The 20,798-nt window shown below is 46.0% G+C and overlaps 2 protein-coding genes and 1 long non-coding RNA gene across 12 annotated transcripts in view; 2 read left to right on the forward strand and 1 right to left on the reverse strand.

Moving 5' to 3' along the window:
* The window catches only part of PAQR5 (progestin and adipoQ receptor family member 5), a 107,144-nt gene extending 97,604 nt beyond the window's left edge, over nucleotides 1–9,540 (forward strand). For both annotated transcript variants that reach the window (XM_034939025.3, XM_014341525.4), the window contains 3 exons: nucleotides 2,455–2,551; nucleotides 4,937–5,078; nucleotides 8,531–9,540. In XM_034939025.3, the coding sequence (XP_034794916.1) occupies nucleotides 2,455–2,551; nucleotides 4,937–5,078; nucleotides 8,531–8,772 (481 nt within the window). In that variant the 3' untranslated portion in view covers nucleotides 8,773–9,540. The remainder of the gene's footprint in view (nucleotides 1–2,454; nucleotides 2,552–4,936; nucleotides 5,079–8,530) is intronic.
* On the reverse strand, nucleotides 1,891–20,029 carry LOC117976051 (uncharacterized). The gene is made up of 4 exons (XR_004666575.4): nucleotides 19,170–20,029; nucleotides 5,936–5,990; nucleotides 3,725–3,928; nucleotides 1,891–2,735 (listed from the first exon to the last, which is right to left on the reverse strand). It is a non-coding gene; the product is annotated as an uncharacterized LOC117976051 (long non-coding RNA).
* Nucleotides 19,262–20,798, forward strand: part of KIF23 (kinesin family member 23) — a 34,211-nt gene continuing 32,674 nt past the window's right edge. For 5 of the 9 annotated variants that reach the window (XM_008971869.5, XM_055098870.3, XM_055098872.3 and 2 more), the window contains exon 1: nucleotides 19,366–19,494. In XM_008971869.5, the coding sequence (XP_008970117.3) occupies nucleotides 19,484–19,494 (11 nt within the window). In that variant the 5' untranslated portion in view covers nucleotides 19,366–19,483. Of the gene's footprint in view, nucleotides 19,495–20,798 lie in introns of all 9 variants that reach the window. The other 4 variants (XM_003818533.6, XM_055098873.3, XM_055098871.3 and 1 more) reach the window with 4 other exon arrangements.

Below are 20,798 nucleotides of genomic sequence, written 5' to 3' on the forward strand. Positions count from 1 at the left end.
CCATGCTTTGGGGGATGGCCTTCGCCAGCCAGAGCCAGATTTCTTCGAGTGTAAGTGGCCACAGGGACCTTTTAAGAGCGAGCCTCTCAACCCGGAAACGGCAGGCGGTGGCAGGGCACAGGGCAGGAGGGGGCGGCCTGCCGCGGCAGGGCAGGGTCTGCCGGAGGACTAAGAAGGCCGGTGAGGCAGATACCTGGCTCTCGGGATAGCAGGAGTGTGTGCCCTCTGCTCCAGGGGCAGAGCGGGCAGGGAAGGGTGAAGGCCGGGCGGGGTCTGAGTCAGCGCAGCCTACTGCCTGAGACAGAGGGGGTGACACTTGGGGGCCAGAAAGCCCAGGGTTTAAATCCTAGCTCTGCTTCTTATTGGCTCATCTGACTTCAGGCAAATCACCCAGAACCTATTTGTTCCTTCCTGTTCCTATTTTCTGGACCAACATAGATACAAGGTGGGGATGGGGAGAGAATGGAGCTCCACGATGCATGTGTTTTTAAAAGCTGCTGTTTAGTCTGTGCGACTGTGCCATGCACAGTTCTAAACACCTCGCGAGCATCGTTTCATCAAATCCATACGAGGCTGTGACGAGACACAGTCATTGTCCCTGTGTTACACATGAGGATCAGGAGGTACACAAAGGTTAGTGACCTGCTGAGGTCACGTGGTTGTGAAGGGCAGGGTCAGGATTTGAACCCAGTGTGTCCCGATCAAGCTCTCCACATAAAATCACAGTGCTGCGCTGCCTCACCTCTCCGGGAGTTTGGTTTTTTTTCGGGGGGGATGATGCATCCTAGTTCCTTCTCCTTGAGCTTCTCACCTGCTACATGCCATGTGCCATGTATGACTTACAGGCAGGGTCAGGAAAGAAGAAACACGAAAGTGGGCTGGAGTGAAGTTGGGGTTTTTCTTGGGAGGCTGTGGGGCTTCTCGGGGCACACAGTGGTGTCCCTTTCTCCTGAAACAGGAATCTCCGGGTGGGCCATTTGTGCTCGGTTGCCCTGAGGACTGAGTGGAGCACAGTAGCCTGGAGAATGTCCGCATCCTCAGACCTGCTTCTGTGCTGGGTCCCCGGGATCCAGGCCTGACCAGATCTGGCGCCTGCCTGAGGAGGGTTCCCTAACTGCCCAATGTGGAAGTCCCTGCATACTCCATGCTGAGGGATACAGGCAGCAGCTGGGTTTATGGTCAGGTGGCTTTACTGGCTCATACGAGATATGAACAGCCTGGCCAGGTGAAATCGGTCTGGGCTCAGAGGAAACAGCAGATGGCATTTGAAGGAGAAGGAACAGGCTTGTGGACTGGGACCGAGGTTCTTGGGAGCAGAGGTAGGAGCCACAGCAGGCCACAGACCCCATCCCTCCAGTGTGATAGGGGGCAGAACTGTCAGCAAAGGCTGAAAGGGCCCAAATGCATGCATTGCCTTTACAGACTGCATCAGAACAGCCATCCCAAGGGCCTCAGCGTGTGGCTGTGCATCCACTGTGCTGGGTTCCTTACCCTGCAGCCCTGTGGGCCCCAAGGGATGACACAGCCCTCCACAGTACACCTCAGCATTGATGTGGGGACTGTACCTGTCCCTACTACCTGGCCTTGGTGGCCCAGCCAGGGCCCATGAGCACTTCCTTACCCAGGCCTCAGTTCAGGGCTGTGATTTTGTGCAGAGACCCTCCTTGCCCCTCCCCATGTCCTCCCAGTGTGCAGCCTGCTCTCTGTGCTACCCAGTTCCCCATACCCTGAACTGCTGCCCCAGGCTGGGCCCAAGTCAGCTGAGGCCCTGTCATGTTCTGTCTGGGGGGACCTGCCTCTCTTCTCAACAATCAGCATCACTTGTTTTAATGTTGCTGTCAGCTGTCTTTGGATTGGAGCTTGGGTGAGGGCGGCAATGAAGGAGAGAAGGAAAGACCTCACGTTTATTTAGTTTTCCCAAGCCAAGTATCCCTGTGTGTGGTATAAATATTCCAGAAAGCTCTCCAAGGGTCAAACACCTACTTGAACCCAGGTCTCCTGCATGATAATACCTGGGCTCCAACTAGATGGGTGCATCTCAGCCTTTGCAGAGTGTGCCCCCCAAGAGTCTGTGGCAGTGGATCCCCTGATTCCCCCTACCCGTTCCCTGTCCCTGTAGCAACTAGAGTTTTAAAAGGTTCTTTGGCAGTTACATAACTTGGCCCTTGAAGGGTTTCTGCCCAGCGCCTCCTTTCTGGCTTAGTCTGGACACCACTGCTTCCCATGGTCAGGAGATGGTGTCCCTGGAGATCTTTTTGCATCTGAAGTTTTGTCACTTCCATTGGGGTGGGAGGAATGGACGAGGCTGGTGGAGAAGCTGCTGGCCACAGGAGCTTGTAGAAAAATGCTTGTCCTCTGTTGATGACCAGGCCCTCGGTGTGCATGCATGTGCGTATGCAATTTGCTGATACTCTTTTCATTCCATTTCCTCCCCACTTTCCTTCCCTGATTTAGGTTTCTTGAAATCCAGAAGCCCAGACTCTGTAAGGTGATTCGTGTCCTCGCCTTTGCTTATCCGTACACCTGGGACTCCCTCCCCATCTTCTACAGGGTAAGGACTGGCTGCATCTCCTCTCTGCCTGTTGGCAACACCAGGAAGTCAGTTGTTTTCCTGAGCTTCTGGGGGATCACAGCACTGCAATGGGAACCGTAGAACAAAACAGGAGTCGAGACCCAGGTGAAGGGGGCCAGCCCCTCCACACCTGTGGGTATTTCTCATCAGGTGGGACGAGAGACTGAGAAAATAAATAAGAAGATTTTTCTTAGTACAGATCAAAGTGGAGTTTCTTATGTCTTCCTTTTTCTACATAGACACAGTAACAGTCTGATCTATCTTTCCCCCACACCCAGGTGCTGCCTTGGTGGCAATTGAGGAGTGGTTAGGAGATGGCATAAGCACAGAGGCCCTGACTGACAATATGACTGGGGGCTCGGGAACGTCATAGAACAGGCAGCCTGGGGCTGAGTGGAGTGAGCAGGAGAGCGAGCTCTGCAGGCAGGTCTCTAATACTTGCTGTCAGTCCCTGGGCCAGTTCTCTATGCCTCGATTTCCTTCATCTGTAAGCTGGGCCTGATAACACCTCATGGGCTGTGGGGAGGATTACACGGGGAACATGTCAAGTGCTGACTGGTAGCAAGAGTTCGGGAATGCATTGTTCCATCATCAAGGAAAAGGCATGAATGAGGGTCTTAAAGGAGCGATGGGAAAGAGATGGAGAGCATAAAGGAAGAGAGTGTAGGAGGGACAACAAGTAGGACTAGAAGGGGAAAGTCCATGCACTTTCAAACCATACGGGCTTGAGTTCAAATTCTGGCCCCACTGCTCACTGGCTATGTGACCTCAGGCAGGATACACAACTCTCTGAGCCTCAGATTAGTTTCCTCATCTGTACTTAAGGGTACTAGCCCTCCTTTGTAGGGGGAAAACAATGGATCTGATAGGCTCTGCGGTGCCTGTCCAGTACCCGGTGAGTGAAGTTCCCTCCTAGAGGCAGCGTCCTGTGGGCTTGAAGAATAAAGCCCAGATGGCAGGGCTGAGGGACAAGGGGAGGGGCTGAGCTCCACCCAGCAGCTGGGGCATTGAGCACGTTCTCTGTGCTCTGCCTCTGTGGGTCTGGGAGAACGCCAAAGATGGGGCTGCAGCCCATTCCCCTCACTCCTTCCTCAAGGGCGCAGACCACACACAGGAAACCAAGAGCAGACAGAGCAATTCTGTCCCATGTACCTCCAAATCAGGCAGTGCAAGTCCTGTGTTGTGACAAGCGTCGTGTGCTTCTGGCATGTGGCTGAGTCAGAGGAGGGCAGAGGGAAGGGGAGGTCCAGTTCTAAGTGGTGATGTTGATGCTGGAATCAGCCTGCCTGGATTCAGATCCTGACTTCACTTCTCACTAAGTGATGTGCAAGTCACTCTCTGGCCCATCCTCCTCACCTGCAAAATGGGGAAGATAGAGTCTGCCTTATGATAATTGTGGCTCAGGTGAAATGATGCATGTAAGAGGCCTGGCCTGCTGCCCTCGGTAAGTGGGGGCTACTATGACTGTTTATAACAATAATACAAAAACTATACTTGGCTCTGAAACAGTATAGTGGCCATCATTGATACTTTTGGATGACTCAGAAGGCCTTCCAGGGATTTCTAGGCCTTAAAGCCTTAATTAGGAGCACCAGTTCAGTGGATGTGCTGATAAAAAGTGAGTTCCAGTGTGAATCCACCAAACAGTTGACCCTTAAACATGGGTTGGAACTTTACATGGATTTTCTTCCACCTCTGCCACTCATGAGACAGCAAGACCGACCCCTTTTCTTCTTCCTCCTCCTCAGGATTTTCTCAATATCACTTGCTTTTCTCTAGCTTACTTTATTGTAAGAATACAATATATAATACCTACACAAAATATGTGTTAATTGGCAGTTTGTTACAGGTAAGGCTTCCAGTCAACAGGAGGCTATTAGTAATTAAGTTTGGGGGAGTCAAAAGTTGTACATGGACTTTTGACTGCAGGGGGTCAATGCCCCTAGCCTGCATGTTAAGAGTCAACTCTACTTACATTTTACCCCAGAAAGAATACCAATTATCTAATAGGATTTTTGTCTTTCTTTTCCTTTCCCATTCCTTTCTTCTTTCCTTTTTCTCTCCGATTCAGTTAAGTAAATAACCCAAAAGACTCTCATGAGTATTTGGGGGATTGAAATACAATAGTCTCGAGTCTCAATCGACCACACTCAGGATAGGAGCTCCGCTCACATGGTGCCTGAGTTTCCTCTACCAGGTCACAGACCTGAGGAGGTGAGGGCCTTGGCCTCTGGAGTTTGTGTGTGTGTGCTAACATGTGTGGGTGTCAGAGCCCCCAAAGTCCCAGATGCAGGTGCTGAGAAGGAAGAGGGCCTGCCTCAGGCCTGTCCTCTCAAGACCTGATGTTTCTTTAAACACCTGCAGCTATTCCTGTTCCCAGGGGAGAGTGCACAAAATGAAGCCACCTCGTACCACCAGAAGCACATGATCATGACCCTCCTGGCCTCTTTCTTGTACTCTGCACATCTGCCAGAACGCCTAGCCCCTGGACGCTTTGACTACATCGGTGAGTGGGCAACAGCCCTGCTGCTCTGCTCATTGCCCTCCTGACTGGGGAGGGTCCTGTCCCTGACTCCAGTGCACGTAGCTGCAAAGGGCAGGGAAGGGCAGAGAGAGAGGCCAAGGTGAGTAACATTGCAAGTTGACAGAGGCCAGGATGTCTGCAGCAGGTGCATTGTTAGGTAGCATGGGCAGGATGGAGGGCAGGTGGGCCCAGGAGCCTAAAGCATTCTGATGGGGTATGGAGCCAGTGTGTCTTATTGTCATCCAGAACATGGAATCCCACGATTAAATGAACATTGGGGCTGGGCATGGTGGCTCACGCATGTAATCCCAGCACGTTGGGAGGCCGAGGCGGGCAGATTACTTGAGACTGTGCTCAAGACAATCCTGAGCAACATAGTGAAACTCCGTTTCTACAAAAAATACAAAAATTAGCTGGGCATGGTGGCGTGCACCTGTGGTCCCAGCTACTTGGGAGGTGTTGGTTTGAGCCTGGAAGGTTGAGGCTACAGTGAGCCATGATCGTGCACTGCACTCTAGCCTGGGTGAGAGAGATCCTATGTGAAGAGAAAAAGTACATTGGGAGCAGCCGAGGAGAGGAAGAGGAAAGAAAGGATGAAGATGGCTCTGAGGGTACCAGACAACAGGGGGCTGTGCAGAAAAGGGAAAAGGGGAGAAAGCATCTTTCTTTGTCTTGAGCATGGTGGACGGGAGGGGGCCAGGGGTTCAGGGTAGAGCAGTGGTTTCTCAAGGGGTGGTCATCAGCCAGCAGCATCAGCATCATCTGAGAACATGCAGATTCTCAGGCCCCACCACAGACCTCCTGAACCAGAAACTCCAGGAGTGAAACCCAATACTCACACAGAGGCCGAGTCATCCTCCAGATGAACCTGAGCTCACTTAAGTTTGAAGTGATCTGGTGGAGAGAAGGTGTCAGAGTCACGGGGGTTTCCACCTGCTGGCAGAGTTCTTTCCCCGCTCTGTCTAGGGAAGGAGGGGCGGGTCCCTGCAGAATGTGCCTCCTCCGCTCTGGCTCTGGGAACCCTTGCATCATTTCTGGTGAGGCTGACAAGACTTTGGGGTGAGAGTTCCTTAGGTGAGTACATGGGAATCAAAGGGCCAGTCATTGTCCCCACCAGGGCAGGAAGCTTGCTTCTCCCCAAGCCCATTTTGTTCCTGATTTTCCATCTCCTCTCACTAAAAGATGTGGCCAGATGCAGTTTGTTTGATCTGATTAAAGTTTTATCTCCTTTTCTTCTTTTGTTGTGTCAGAAGGGGCTGTAACTAGTAAAATGCTTAGAGAACAGATTTCCAAAAAGGAGGAAAAGGAGAGGCCAGGGAATTGGAGTCACCAGCATCCTGACTGCCATGTCCACCTCCCCAGCCCCGCTTAATGAAGTAGAGGTGGCTGTGTAGCAAGTTTTGGGGTTGCAGGAAAAATGGCCCTGGGCCTTCTTTTGCTACCACTCAGGTTTCTTAATAACATTTTATTCACCTCTGTCCCATCCTCTTGGGCCTGGGGGTACAGAGCTGAAAAACACCCCTCTGGGGGACATTTCCTAGACAATAGTTCATGACAGATCATTAACAAGATTTGGAACATTCTCAGTCCTTAACTAACAGAGTCTGCTGGAGGTGGGAATCCCTCTCTGCCCCTGCTCAATCTTCCTAACTCTGCTCCTGCTTAATAGTAGAGGTGGCCAGGCCGGTTCATTCCTAGGACACATTTATTGAATATTTCTTCTGAGATAGGTCCTGGGGGTGAAACACTGAATTTTTTATTTTTCTAGAGATGGGATCTCACTGTGTTGCCCAGGCTGGTCTCAAAACTCCTGGGTTCAAGCCCTCCTCCTGCCTTGGCCTCCCAAAGTGCTGGGATTACAGGTGTGAGCCACCATGCCCAGCCTTTTTATTTTTTTTAAACCAAAAGAGAAACCTTATTTAACTCTTATGCTGCATTAGTTTGCTAGGGCTGCCATAACAAAGTATCACAGACTGTTGTGGCCTAAACAACTGAAATTTATTTTCTCACAATTCTGGAGGCTGGAAATCTGAGATCAAAGTGTTGGCAAGTAGGCTTCTCCGGAGGCCTCTCTCTTTGGCTTGTTGATGGCCGTTCTTTCCATCTGTCTTCACATGATCTTTTTCTTGTATACGTGCATGTCTGTGTCCTAATCTCCTTTTCTTTTTTTTTTTTTTTTTTTGAGACGGAGTCTCGCTCTGTCGCCTAGGCTGGAGTGCAGTGGCATGATCTCGGCTCGCTGCAAGCTCTGCCTCCCGGGTTCATGCCATTCTCCTGCCTCAGCCTCCAGAGTAGCTGGGATTACAGGCACGTGTCACCATGCCCGGCTAATTTTTGTATTTTTAGTAGAGACGGGGTTTCATCATGTTAGCCAAAATGGTCTCAATCTCCTGACCTTGTGATCCGCCCGCCTCGGCCTCCCAAAGTGCTGGGATTACAGGCGTGAACCACCGCGCCTGGCCTAAACTCCTTTCCTTATAAGGACACCAGTCATAGTGGATTAGGCCCATCTTAGAGACTTCATTTTTATTTAATTATTTCTCTAAAGATCCTATCTGCAAATATGGTCTCATTCTGGGGCTTAAGACTTCAGCACGTGTATTTTTCAGGGACATCATTCAGCCCATAACACATGTGGTCGCCTCCTTACTCCTGGGGTCTGAGGGTTGTCCCCCAAAGCTGCCCCTGACCCTAGGCATTGGATTTGTTTTCTCACCAACCACCAACCACCCAGCACATCCCTGTCCCTGTCACTCCCACTACCCTCTACTGGGCTCCCAGCCTCTGTGAAGGGCACCATGTGAGCTGGGTCCAGCATGGCATTGGGGAGGAAGAGTCCTGGTCATATCTGTGACTAACTGGCAGTAGGGAGAGGTCCACTTGGTTAGTGGCCAACAGAAAATTCAGCCAGCTTCTCCCTCAGCACTGAAGTGAGACTCTGAGCTGATCAGTGCTGGCTTTCAAGAGATGAACTTTGGTGCCTAATTTTTTCATCTGAAAAATGAGACTGGTGGATAAGTTGTTTTAAAAAAGAATTTGGATTTGGTTTTCTCTGATGGGCCTTTTATTTTTCCCATATTGCTTCTTAAAAATAAATTTATTAAGGTATATTTCACATATTCAATAATTCTCTAATGTCAAGTATACAATTTAATGATATTTTCAGTAAATTCACCATACATCAGTTTTAGAACATTTTCATCCCCTCCATCAGACCCATGCACTGTTAACCCCTATTCTCACCCCCTGCTTGAGGCAGCCTCTAACCTACTCTCTGTCTTTATGGATTTGCATATTCTGGAGATTTCATATAATATGCGGTCTCCTGTCTGGTTTCTTTCACTTAGCATCATTTTTAGCATGCATGCCATAGCATGTATCAGTACTCATTCCTTTTCACTGCTGATCTTGACGGCCTTTTGTGTTGGCCATAGGTCACAGTCACCAGCTGTTTCACGTGTGTGTGATCCTGGCCACGCACATGCAGATGGAAGCCATATTTCTGGACAAGACTCTGAGGAAGGAATGGCTCCTGGCCACCTCCAAGCCCTTCTCTTTCTCTCAGATAGCTGGAGCCATACTTCTGTGCATCATCTTCAGCCTCAGCAACATAATTTATTTCTCAGCTGCTCTGTATCGGATTCCCAAGCCAGAATTACATAAAAAAGAAACATGACTCAGACCATAAGCTTTTCATGCCAGATGTCAACATTAAGCTGCAACATCCTAACCACCATAAGCCGGAGGTGGTTACAGCTTATCATGGCCTAAAATATTCATAATGGTTGGTGTCTTTTGAATGAATTCATGTCAAAAATGTTATTCAGCTGGGGAAATTTCTCTAAATGTACACTGATTCTGTGTGTGTGATTTTAAAAGGAGAACATGGTTCAAGCAAGTCCTTGTTAAGGCAAACTATTGATATTTCATTAATTTTAAATTTACTTAAAATGTGGTTTTAAATTCTACTTAAACATTTGGATTAAGCATATTACTCTGGAGCTTTGTATTATTCTTTAAAAATGAATCTTGCTTCATTTGATGAATTTCATGTCACAAAGCTTCTCTCAAGAGCTCTCGTAGTGGCCTGTCAACCACTTTCGGAGAATGAGCCAGGTCAGTCACTGGGAGGACCTGTGAAAGAAAGTTGGTCACTGAGTGCCTTGGGGACTGGCAAAACATTCCAGAATGAAGAGAGCTATCTGGGGAGAGCCCTTCCTCCCTTCTCCACCTAGTGAAGGGAGAACAGAAGGGGAGTCCTCTCTTCCCACAAGTCCATTCTGCCTTCAAAGTGTAAGTTCTCATGTCATTATGGATTTGGAGTTTGTCAGTTTTTTTCTTAAAAGTCCACAGCGGGGTGTCATGTGTTCTGTTATGTTCTGTTTTCTGGTTGCCAGTTTGATCTGCAAAGTATTTTTCAGTGCAGGTAAAATGTGTTAAACCATAAGAGTTGACTGAGTTAATCCCAATTGGTTGTGCTCATATGCCATCTTTTAAACCAATGGAAATTGCTATATTTGGGGATGTCATACATTTGATATTGCTTCAGCATTTCAAATATGTTGCAAAATTTAGTATCCATATGCATAAGAAGTTAATCACCTTGCCAGTGGGGTGGTCACATATAGTGTTCTCAAGCTTTACTATGAATCAGAAACATCCAGTAAGCTTGTGACAAATGCAGACTCCTAGGGAAAACCAGGGGGTTCTGCTTCACTAGGTTAAATGTAGGTTTTGTAGAGGAGATCTGCACTGGAGCAAGTCTCCCAGATGATTCTAATACAGGAGGGCCAGAGGCCAAACTTGAAGAACTGCTGGCGTTACATGTTCCAAAAGGCATTAGACCTATCAGCTTTGTTTCGCCTGATCTCAAGTTTTAGCAACTCACCAACTAAGGCGTAACCTCATTTTATGTTCCAGAGTTTTCTACTCTACATAGTTCTAAAACACTGAGCATTTTCTCATTTGTTGCATTACTGATTAAAGTTCAGTATTTCATGGTGTTTTCAGGGAACACAGAAATGCGGATGCAAAACAACTTTTGACAGAGGCCCATCAAACCCAGATCTGCACTTGGTAATGACTTAGGGGGGCTTCCTCACAATGCAGGATCCTCTTTGCTGACTCAGGAATACTCCGTATTTTAGACTACTGCCTCTACCATTAACTAGCCCAGACATTTGAATGGCCTTGTAAACAGCTCACTGTCTAATACTCGAAGGACAAGTAACAATTTATATTGGATGAGAGTGGTTAAGAAATATGATTTCATTAGTTTTATTATCTGTTTACTTCCTCTGGGGAAGGCAGACTGATAAAATTATATGGGCTGGTAAATTTTTGGTACATTAATTGCAAGCTGCATGACAAAATTTGTTTTTCTGGCAACAATCTGACATTATTAGTGGAATTCCACACCAACAGGGCTTGTGAGCTTCTATTTCATCTTACTGTAACTTCAATTTTATGGCAAAAAAAGGTACAAAGTTTAAATACCCCTTTCTAGTAATGCCAAAGACATACAGTGTTTTACATTCTCTCCTTTATAGGTAACAAAATAATGTTTAGCTCAGTAAGTACTGAAATAATGAGTGACCAATTTGAAGGATTTTTAGATTATTTAATCTTTGCTTATGTTGCTTTTTCACATGCTTAATGATGGAAATGAAATGTTAAATCAACAAAATAAGATCCAGTGTTTCATAACATTTTTATAAGTTTGGTAAACTTTAGTCCCATTATATACTTTTGGGGACAGTGTTATAAATCAGAATTTTACGACAGTTTGCAGAACACTGATTTGAAAGCTTCCTATGCAAAATGAGAAGGGGTTCAAATATATTAATTATCATTAAGTATTAAATAATAGGCATTAGATGTCTAATGTGAGTATAATTTCATCCAAGCCATCTCAGAAAGTCTAAAAGGTTGGCAGGGGGTCAGCTGAAGACCTCACTGGAGTGGGTCTTAATTTTTAAAAAGTGTCTCACTACACTTAAGACATGTGACACATTCCCATTGGTAACAATTGCTCACCATGGCATTGTCTCAAAAAAGACTATGGTGGGGAGGGTGGCACATTCCTAATGGGATGTACCTCTCCCCACTCCCCTTGCTTGAGAAGCACTACTCAAAAATTTACCAGACCTTACAACTGTGATAAAACTGGAATGTGTATGATGAATAAGGCCATTCAGTTAACTTTACCTCCCTTTACCCATTGAAGGGGTTCCTTTTCCATTGCTCAGTTTTTAGAAAATAATTCTCATCTTTTTTCTAAAGAAATGAATTTGTGGCTGGTCTGAAGGTAGTGAGTTAGCTCAATTGATTGTTCGCAGTCAGTTATAGATCAAGCTCCTTGTTCTACTCTTCCCCTCTTCTCACTACTGCACTTGACTAGTCTTAAAACAAAGAAAGAACGAATGAATGAATGAATCTGTGGCTGGATGCAGTGGCTCATGCCTGTAATCCCAGCACTTTGGGAGGCTGAAGTGGGAGGACTGCTTGGGCCCAAGAATTCAGGACCAGTCTGGGCAACAGAGCCAGACACTGTCTCTATAAAAAAAAGTTAAAACTAGCTGGTTGTGGTGGTGCACACCTGTGGTCCCAGCTACTGTGGAGGGTGATGTGGGAGGATTGCTTGAACCCAGGAGTTGGATGCTGCAGTGAGCTATGATTGCGCCATTGCACTCCAGACTGGGCAACAGGGCAAGACCCTGCCTCAAAAAAAAAAAAAAGAATTTGTAATTGTTGGTAGGATGTTATGGGAAATTTAGAGGTCTTCTGAGTATAAAGCGGTTTAAATATTTGGTCTGCTGAAGTCTTTCTGGAAGTGTTGTTCCCCCTGCTGCCCCGCCCAGTAGAAACTTGCTCATATGAGAGGTTCTGAGGTAGGTGCGGTGTAGTAGAATGGCATTGTCAGATATGTTCAAGAAACCCTTCATTTGACACTATTTTGTACCTTATGGTACCCTTTAACATTTTTTAATTAAAAAAAATATTTTTTGAGACAGGGTCTTGTTCTGTTGCCCAGGCTGGAGTGTAGTGTTGCAATCTTGGCTCACTGCAACCTCTGCCTGACAGCCTTCAGTGATCTTTCCACCTCAGCCTCCTGAGTAGCTGGGACTACAGGTGCATGCCACCAAGCCTGGCTAACTTTTTATAGAGATAGGGTTTTGCCATGCTGCCCAGGCTGGCTTAGAATTCCTGAATTCAAGTGATTTGTCTGCCTCAGGCTCCCAAAGTGCTGGGATTACAGGCATGAGCCACACTGCACCCAGTCCATGATGCCCTTTTTATATGAAACACCTATTAACACGGTACAACAACACTTCAAAACATATTATTTGAATGTCGGCCTCTGATTTTCTAGTCAACAATCCATTAAGGCAAAGACCTGTTTCCAAACTCAGATGTTCTCCAACTTACACTAATGTCTGGTTTTCTTGAACTATGTGAGAGAAAAAAATAAACAGAATTTATTTATTATCATAAAGTCATCCTGTTTGCCACTTAATTTGGTTATGTTTTATCTACCACACTGCAAATATGTTAATTCACCGTGAGAAACAGATCCCTGTACACATGTATATCAGTAAATCATTCAATGAATAGTTAGTGCTTAGGATATATAGAATGGCCACTGTCCTAGGAACTGGGGATACACAAGTGAAAAAAACCTGCAATGTCCCTCCCTAATGAAGCTAGTGTTCTGGTTGGGCAGGCAGACAGGATATATAGATGAATCCAGATAATAAGTGCTGTAAAGAAACTAAGCCTAGTAGGGCATGTGAATTGATGGTCACTCTGATAAGCTGACATTTGAGGAAGACTTGATGGGCAAAAAGGAGCCAGCCTTGTCAGCTTGTCGGGGGAAGGGATTGCAGGTTGAGCTAAGTAGAGGGGTCCCAAGGCTGGCAGGTACTTGTTCTACTGGAAGGATGTTAACTCCAGAAGATATCTGGATGACTTGATTTTTGAAGAATCCTGAGATTTTCCTGATTTTTTTTTCCCTTGAGAAATTGCCTATAGGGCTTTCCTATGTCTCTTGGTACTTGTATGGAATGTGTCAACTCATAAGAAATTAACTTCAGACAGTTGCCACGCTCGTTCTCTTCATGCTAAGCAACAGATTTCTGAAACAGGCTGAATTTTTTTGCCTCCTCCAGAACACAGAAGGAAAGGCCCTCAAAGATTATTTAATTCAGCCCTTTTAAAATTTGTTCGATGATGTATAATGCAGATTCTCAGGCCCAAACATACTGACACAGACTACCCACAGTGGGGGAGGTGATCCTGTAGTTTCAAATTTTTAGCTAAAGCTGTAGGTAATTTTTAATATAAGGGAGTTCAGAAGCACTGATATAGTCCAACCATTTTTAAATACAATTTCAGACTTAGAAAAATGTTGCAAAATAGTGCAAAGAATTCCCAGGTACTTTTCACCTTTTCTCCTTTCCTCCCTTTTCCAACAGTGAGAAAGCTGACTGCCATTAGCCACAATATGTTTTATTTTATTATTTTTTTAAATTTTTTTTTGAGACGAAGTCTCACTCTGTTGCCCGGGCTGGAGAGCAGTGGCACGATGTTGGCTCACTGCAACCTCTGCCTCCCATGTTCAAGCGATTCTGCCTCAGCCTCCTGAGTAGCTGGGATTACAGGCGTGTGGCACAATGCCTGGCTAATTTTTGCATTTTTAGTAGAGACAGGGTTTCATCATGTTGGCCAGGCTGGTCTCGAATTCCCGACCTCAAGTGATAGACCTGCCTCAGCTTCCCAACATGCTGGGATTACAGGCATGAGCCACCTCACCCAGCCCATGATACATTTTATTTGCTCAATCCTAGAATGTACAGAATGTTGTTTCAGAATTACCAACTAATGTCTGTGCCTACTAATTAGAATTCAAAACGTTTCAAGTTTTTTTTTTTGTCTTGACCCTGAGGGCAAGCTTGATTCTAAATAGTCACAGTTACCTGGGTTATTTCCCCCTTTCTGTGTATGTTATTTATTTGAAATATAGTTCAAGTCATTTGTTTCTTTTTGTGTAAATTTTACAGTCCCCCAACTCCCCAACACACACACACACACACATCCCCAGGTTGATTTTATTAATTTGTGTTTTCTGTATGTAAACATTAACATCTAACCATTCATGCTACAAATGGCCTGGCGAGAGAGATTCATGGCCTGGGAACCTGAGACAATGTTTCTAAGGCCACTGAGTGACCAGCAGGGCCTGGGAGGGAACAGTGTGCGGAGCATGTCCAAGCTCCCAAGGCAGTGCTGTCTCCATTTTACCACCTCCCCTCAAACACTCGGGGCTTCAGTAGTTTCTGGTCATTGGTGTTTACTGGGTTCCCACAGCTGGACTTGCTTATCTGGGTGTTTGGATTAATATATGGTTTCGAATTTGTGTAGTGTCAGCCCCTCTTCAATGATTTGGATAAGACTCGCCTGGTCCAATTTAACAGTTTCTAATAAAGTTAAACTTACTGTAAGACCCACAATCCCACCCAAGAGAAATAAAAACACACCTACATAAAGACTTTTACACAAATAATTATACCAGTTTCATAATCTCCAGAAAGTAGAAACAACCTAAATGTCCAACTGGTGAATGAATAAATTGTCCTGCATTCATACAGTGGAATAGACTCAGCAACAAAAAGGGAACAAATTACTGGTACATGCAACACATTGATGAATATCAAAGCATTATGCTGAGTGAAAGAAAAGACATTCTGGAAAAGGCAAAAGTATAGGGAAGAAAATCAGAAAAATCGTTGCCAAGGCCTGGGAGTAGGGGCAGCCCAGAGAATTTTCCACTGTGATGGAAATATACATTTGATTGTGGTTACAGCACACTATATATTTGTCAAATACACATAACGATACAACTAAAAAGGGTCCATTTTACTGTATGTAAATTATACCTAAAATACTTGACTTTAGAAAGAAAAAAGCCCCTCAGTTCTCTTCTCCCCACCCTCCTACGCGCACTCCTGATCTGGATCTCTAATTCTATGGTAAAATGCAAATCTTTTAATGGCTATAGGTAGCCCTTTGCTATTTTTGAATAGAAAAATGATGTAATTATTTGGTAGTTTTAAGGAAATTAATAAGCCAGAGAACTTTAATACAGAAGTGAGGGAGGAAGAAGAAACTGGCTTGAAGAGAAGCTGGAGGTGGTGCGACGTAACTGGGTCCTCAACTGGAGCGTTCTTTGAAGGGATGATTCATTCATCCCTTCAAGCCATGTATGGGGCACCTGCACTGCTAGGCACTGGGCATGCAACAATGCCATCTAGTGAGGCTGTGGGGATAAGCCAGTAGAGGAGACAGGAATGAACAGTGACTGCCAATTGGAATGTGAGTGCTGAAACAAGTCAACAGGTGCAGTGAGTGGGAAAGGGCAGTTTTGGGGGCGTGGGGGCTGTACTACGGGGCCCAGTATCCACAGCAGGGTAGCTGGCAGATCTGCAGAGAACTGAAGGCAAGGCATTGTCAGAGGAAAGGAGGGAGGAGAGCGTGACAGCACAGAGAATGGCGTGTGAGCCCAGCGTGTTCAGGGCACTGCAGTTCAACATGACTAGAGGGGACAGGGGGCAGTGATGGGTGATGAGCCCCAGAGAAAGTGCCTCAGGGCCCTGTGGTGGGTCTCCAACAATGGGGAACCACTGCAGAGTTTCATATAGGTATGTGACATAATCAGATCCATGATTTAGAGATGAGCAAAATGGAAACTGAATTGGAAAGTGGCAGCAGAGAGGCCTGTTAGGAGACTGCTGTCTTTATCAGACAAGAGAAGATGGTGGCCGAGGAGACAGAGAAAAGTGGAGCGGTTTGGAGGTTTGGCTAGTTAGTAGGTAGAACTGTTAAGATTTAGTGATTGAATATTGAGACAGAAGAAGAGAGAAAAGCTAACAATGTTGCCTTAGACTCTGGCTTGGTGGATGCCATCCACTGAGAGGGAGCAAGTTTGGGAGAAGAGATTAGAATGTGTTAGATGTGAGATGCTTGTGGGATATCGAAGTGGAGAATCCAGAAGACAGTTGGATATATGGCTCTGGAGCTCAGAAGAGCAAACATGAATGGGATGTGAAACCATATGAGTGCTTGAGAGTGCCTAGGGAAAAGGCACACCTAGTGACCAGCTCTAAACCCTGAGCCCCAATATTTAAGGGAGAAAAAAAGAACTCACAAAGGAGACTGAGAAAGAAGGGCTAGACAGCTAGGAGAAAAAATAAAGGCATGGGAAGAAAGGAATGGGCAACATTTTTTAGTGTTGTTAAGAAGCCAAGTAAGACAAAGGTCAAATAGATTTAGCATCAAGGAAGTGGTAATTTTGGTGACAAGAGTTCCAATGGAGTCTGAGGTAGAAGCTAAACTGAAGAGCAACTAGGATATAAGTAGTCAGCAACCAAGCCCAATTCCTAAATGATAAAAATTCCAAACTCTAGGCCAGGTGCAGTGGCTCACATTTGTAATCCTAGCACTTTGGGAGGCTGAGGCAGGTGGATCACCTGAGGTCAGAAGGTCAAGACCAGCCTGGCCAGCATGGTGAAACCCCATCTCTATTAAAAACACAAAAAAATTAGCCGGGCATGGCGGCACATGCCTGTAGTCTCAGCTACTCGGGAGGCTGAGGCAGGAGAATTGCTTGAACCCCGGAGGCGGAAGCTGCAGTGAGCCGAGATTGCACCACTGCACTCCAGCCTGCGTGACAGACTCCGTCTCAAAAAACAAAACAAAACAAACAAACCAACAAAATACCAAACTCTAGCTTGACAACAAAGTCCTAATCATTCAAAGACTTCAACATAGGAAGCAAAGCAATAAAAGCACTAGGAAACAAAAAATGGGAAATAAAATAAAAACTCAGAATGGATGTATTTTTCCAGGATGACACAAAACAGAAGCCATAAAAGAAAAGACGGATTAATCTGTCTACCTGAAATTTTTTCTAAGCTGTCACAAAACATATACAAATAAAAATAACCAAAATGTGAAAAATAAAAGTATTTAAACTCGTGTTTTGGATGAGGACCAATTTTTTTTTAATATAAGAACTTTCACAGATCATTAAGAAAAACGAACAGCCAATAGAACAAAGAGGCAAAGAATGTGAACACAGTTGATAGAGAAGGAATCAAAAGGGCTCTAAAATATATGAATAGACAACATTTATCTGAAAATAAATGAAAAATTTAACTACATGTTTTTTCTCACCAATTGATATGAGATATCAATAGATTGGTATCTACTGAAAAGTTTGATAACACTTTGAGAATTGTGGAGAAATAGGCACTCTCATACAGGCTGGTGGGAGTGTACATTTGGACAGCTTTTATGGAGAATGATTTGCAATATCTGTGAAATGTTACACATATGTATACTCTTTGACTCAGCAATTCTGTTTCTAGAAATGTGTCCTACATATTTACCTGCATTGTATAAATTTCCACATTCATTCACTATAGCTGTATCTGTAATAGGAAAAGTTGGAACCATCCTAATGTGCAATGTAGGGGTGGAAAAGGTGTGATACTTTTTTTTACCCATCTTAAGGGTCACAGCTGACACTACCATAACAAAAAACAGGTTAGCAAGATAAATGGATAACTTATTGAATCACAGTTTTATGGGATGTAAGTGCCTTCAGAAATGAAGACCCAAAGACCCAGGGAAAGCTGTCCATTTTTATGCTTAGATGAGATGAAGAATGGACAGCTGTGTAGAAATGTGATTGGACAAAAGGAGTATGATCTAGTAGTAACAGACTGAAGGAGGAATCCAGCAAGTCCTGTCTGTTCAGATTCTTCTTGGCCTCTCTTTGCAGCTTTCCTTCTTCCTGAGTGTAGGGCAAGACCCTTTTGGAACGAGGGTCTTATGACAAGGTACATCAAAGAATGTCTTTATGGCCAGCTCTTAAACAAAAAGGTGGGGGAAGGCTAGATTAATATTTCTAGGTTTTTCTAGAATAATGTTTCTGGCTTGCTTGGGAGAAAAGGGGTTCTAGTTTCCATGACCCGCCTTGGGGAACAGAAATTCCGGTTTCTATTATTTGCTTTAGGAGACACAGAGGGGTGGGAGACAAGAGGGCAGGAGAAAGTCAGAGACAGACTTTGCTTTTAAGGCTTCTCTGAGGCACTTTCAGTCTTCTTTAGTTCAAAGCACTCAGTGTGCCAAAGAGCCATACTTTGGGGTGTCGTTTCCTGAGCACCAACAATATTGGCCAAGGATATTGTGACTATCCTTACCAGTGCTGTGGTCCTTTAGGAAGTTGAGAAGGGGCTAGAGTTCCATGAGAGCCCAGGTGTAGATGTGTATTTGGTAGTCATCGGCTTAGGGTCAAAGACGGAAGTGATATAGAATCAGTTCATCTAAGGCAAGAGTAGGTTCAAAAGGTTGCCCCTTAAGGGTAAGGACCAAATTTGATTCATCTCCGTAAGGCCAGGATCAAACACAATCAAGATTTGATAAAATAGGCCGGGCGCGGTGGCTCACGCCTGTAATCCCAGCACTTTGGGAGGCCAAGGTAGGCAGATCACCTTAAGTCAGGAGTTCTAGACCACCCTGGCCAATATGGTGAAACCTCATCTCTACTAAAAATACAAAAATTAGCTGGGCGTGGTGGTGCGCGCCTGTAATCCCAGCTACTCGGGAGGCTGAGGCAAGAGAATTGCTTGAACCTAGGAGGTGGAGGTTGCAGTGAGCTGAAGACTGCAGTCCAGGCTGGGCGACAGAGCAACTCCACCTCAAAAAATAAAAAAGGAAAAAAAAAAAAGATTTGATAAAATAATGTACATATAGGACAGAGCTGGAGGGAAACCCAAGAAAGGTGAATCAGAGACAGAAAAGACGCCAAGATAATGTGGTGACTTGGGAGCCAGAGAGACGGAGCCTGAGACTTGGAGCAGGGCACAGCACAGGAATACAACACTTTTCACCAGAACGACATTCTGACCTCTGAATCAACCCTGGAAAGGCCCTTCCATTGAACTTCTTGTGATGGAGGAAAAGAAACCCTCAGTTTCGTCATCGCAAGGCGGAAGAGTTTAAATACCATACCTCAAGATCTCCCTCCAGCCCTGACACGCGACTCCGCGGCCCTTTCAGCGTCGGTCGCCTAGGAGACAAGCGCCACTTCCGGCAGCGCAGTCACTTCCGCGGAGGTCCTGCCTCTCCCTGCGGACGGGCGCTGATTGGCCCGTTTGAAATGCGCCAGGCGGGAGCTCACCTGGGCTCTTAGCGTCGCCGCCGGCTTCGCAGAGCACCGCGCCTTAGCCGCGGAGTTCTAGTTCTTGCTGCCGGTCTTAACGTCCCGCAGTCTTCGCCAGCCAGCCGTCCCGCACGCGCGTTTGGGCGGCGTGGAGCCTGCTGCCATGAAGTCAGCGTGAGTACGAGGCCGCCGAGCAGGGAGGGAGGGCGGACGGGGGCCGAGGCCGCGGGGCTGGGGGCAGGCGTCTCCACTGAGGCCGCGGCCGTACGCGGGCAGCGCGGACAGCATCCCGCCCGGTGCTGCTGCGGCCGCGACCCCAAAATGGGAACCTCCACGTGTGGCCGCTCCGCGGGAGCCTGGGCGCGGAGACCCCTGCCGCGTCGCCCCCCGCCGCCCCGCCTGGGCCTCCAGGGGCCAGGAAGGGTCGGCCCGGAGCCGGGGTTGTTTTATGCCGCACCCGGTTCCCGGGGGCGGGGCAGTCCTCCTCGGGGTCCCGGGACAGCCTTCCCCTTCTCCCTCGCTGGCTGCCGCCGCCTCCAGAGTGCAGTTGGCCAACTTAGTGCGGGTCGGAGGTGGTCTCGTGTGTGGAGCAGAGCGAGTGTGCTGGGCATTGGTTAGATGGGCTCCGTTTCTGGAGAGCCCTGGCACCGGTGATCGCCGCTAGCTTTTTTTTCAGCCGAGCACCCTGTCCTTGAGGCCGAGCCCATCCGCTTACACAGGCCAGTTACTTCTGCTGTATTTTGTGGCCGCAGAGAACCTCCGCCCACATTCCTAAGCCAATATTTTCGGCGCAGCATCATTCCTGGGTAAAGGAATATTTGTCGTGCAAAGGAGAGGATTGGCTTTATTACCATTTAGGGAGTCGTTTGCAAAAGACAACTTGTTTATTAAGAGGCCGAAGTCAAAATCTTTAGATGAAAAAAATTATATATAAGAAATATACGTTGAGTTTAACTTAAGCCCACCACAAAGTATTTTGCACTGAATAACACGAATTTGCTTGTGTTTCATCTGAGAATATGTTTGGAAAAATATTTTTAAACTACAGTCGAAGCCAATAATCTTACTTAATTTTAATGTGTTAAATGTATATCTAGCCTATAGATAAATGTGAAGGGAAAAAGATGAGATGCTAGAGAAATGGTGAAATCAATCAAAATAACTTTTTGATTGCCCCTACTTAAGAAACCAAGAAATTGGCAGTTTGGGACCAGATTTTGTTTGGAGACAAAGAGTAATGTTTTGAGCATTCAATGACTGGTTGTTCCTTGAAAGTACAGGCATAAATCTTGACGAAAGAATGGTTTCCTCCATGTGCATTTTTATAGTGTATTGAAGTTAATCGCTTGTCAGTCTGTAAAGTGTGGGCAGTTATAATTTGTAGTGCCTCTGTTAAATTGTTGCTCAAGAAAATATGCAATCCATTTTAAGTATAGAACTAATCAGAGAATAAGTAGGTAGCTTTGGTACCAAAAATG

The sequence above is a fragment of the Pan paniscus genome, chromosome 16 (genome assembly GCF_029289425.2).
Source record: "Pan paniscus chromosome 16, NHGRI_mPanPan1-v2.0_pri, whole genome shotgun sequence".
Lineage (NCBI taxonomy): Eukaryota > Metazoa > Chordata > Mammalia > Primates > Hominidae > Pan > Pan paniscus.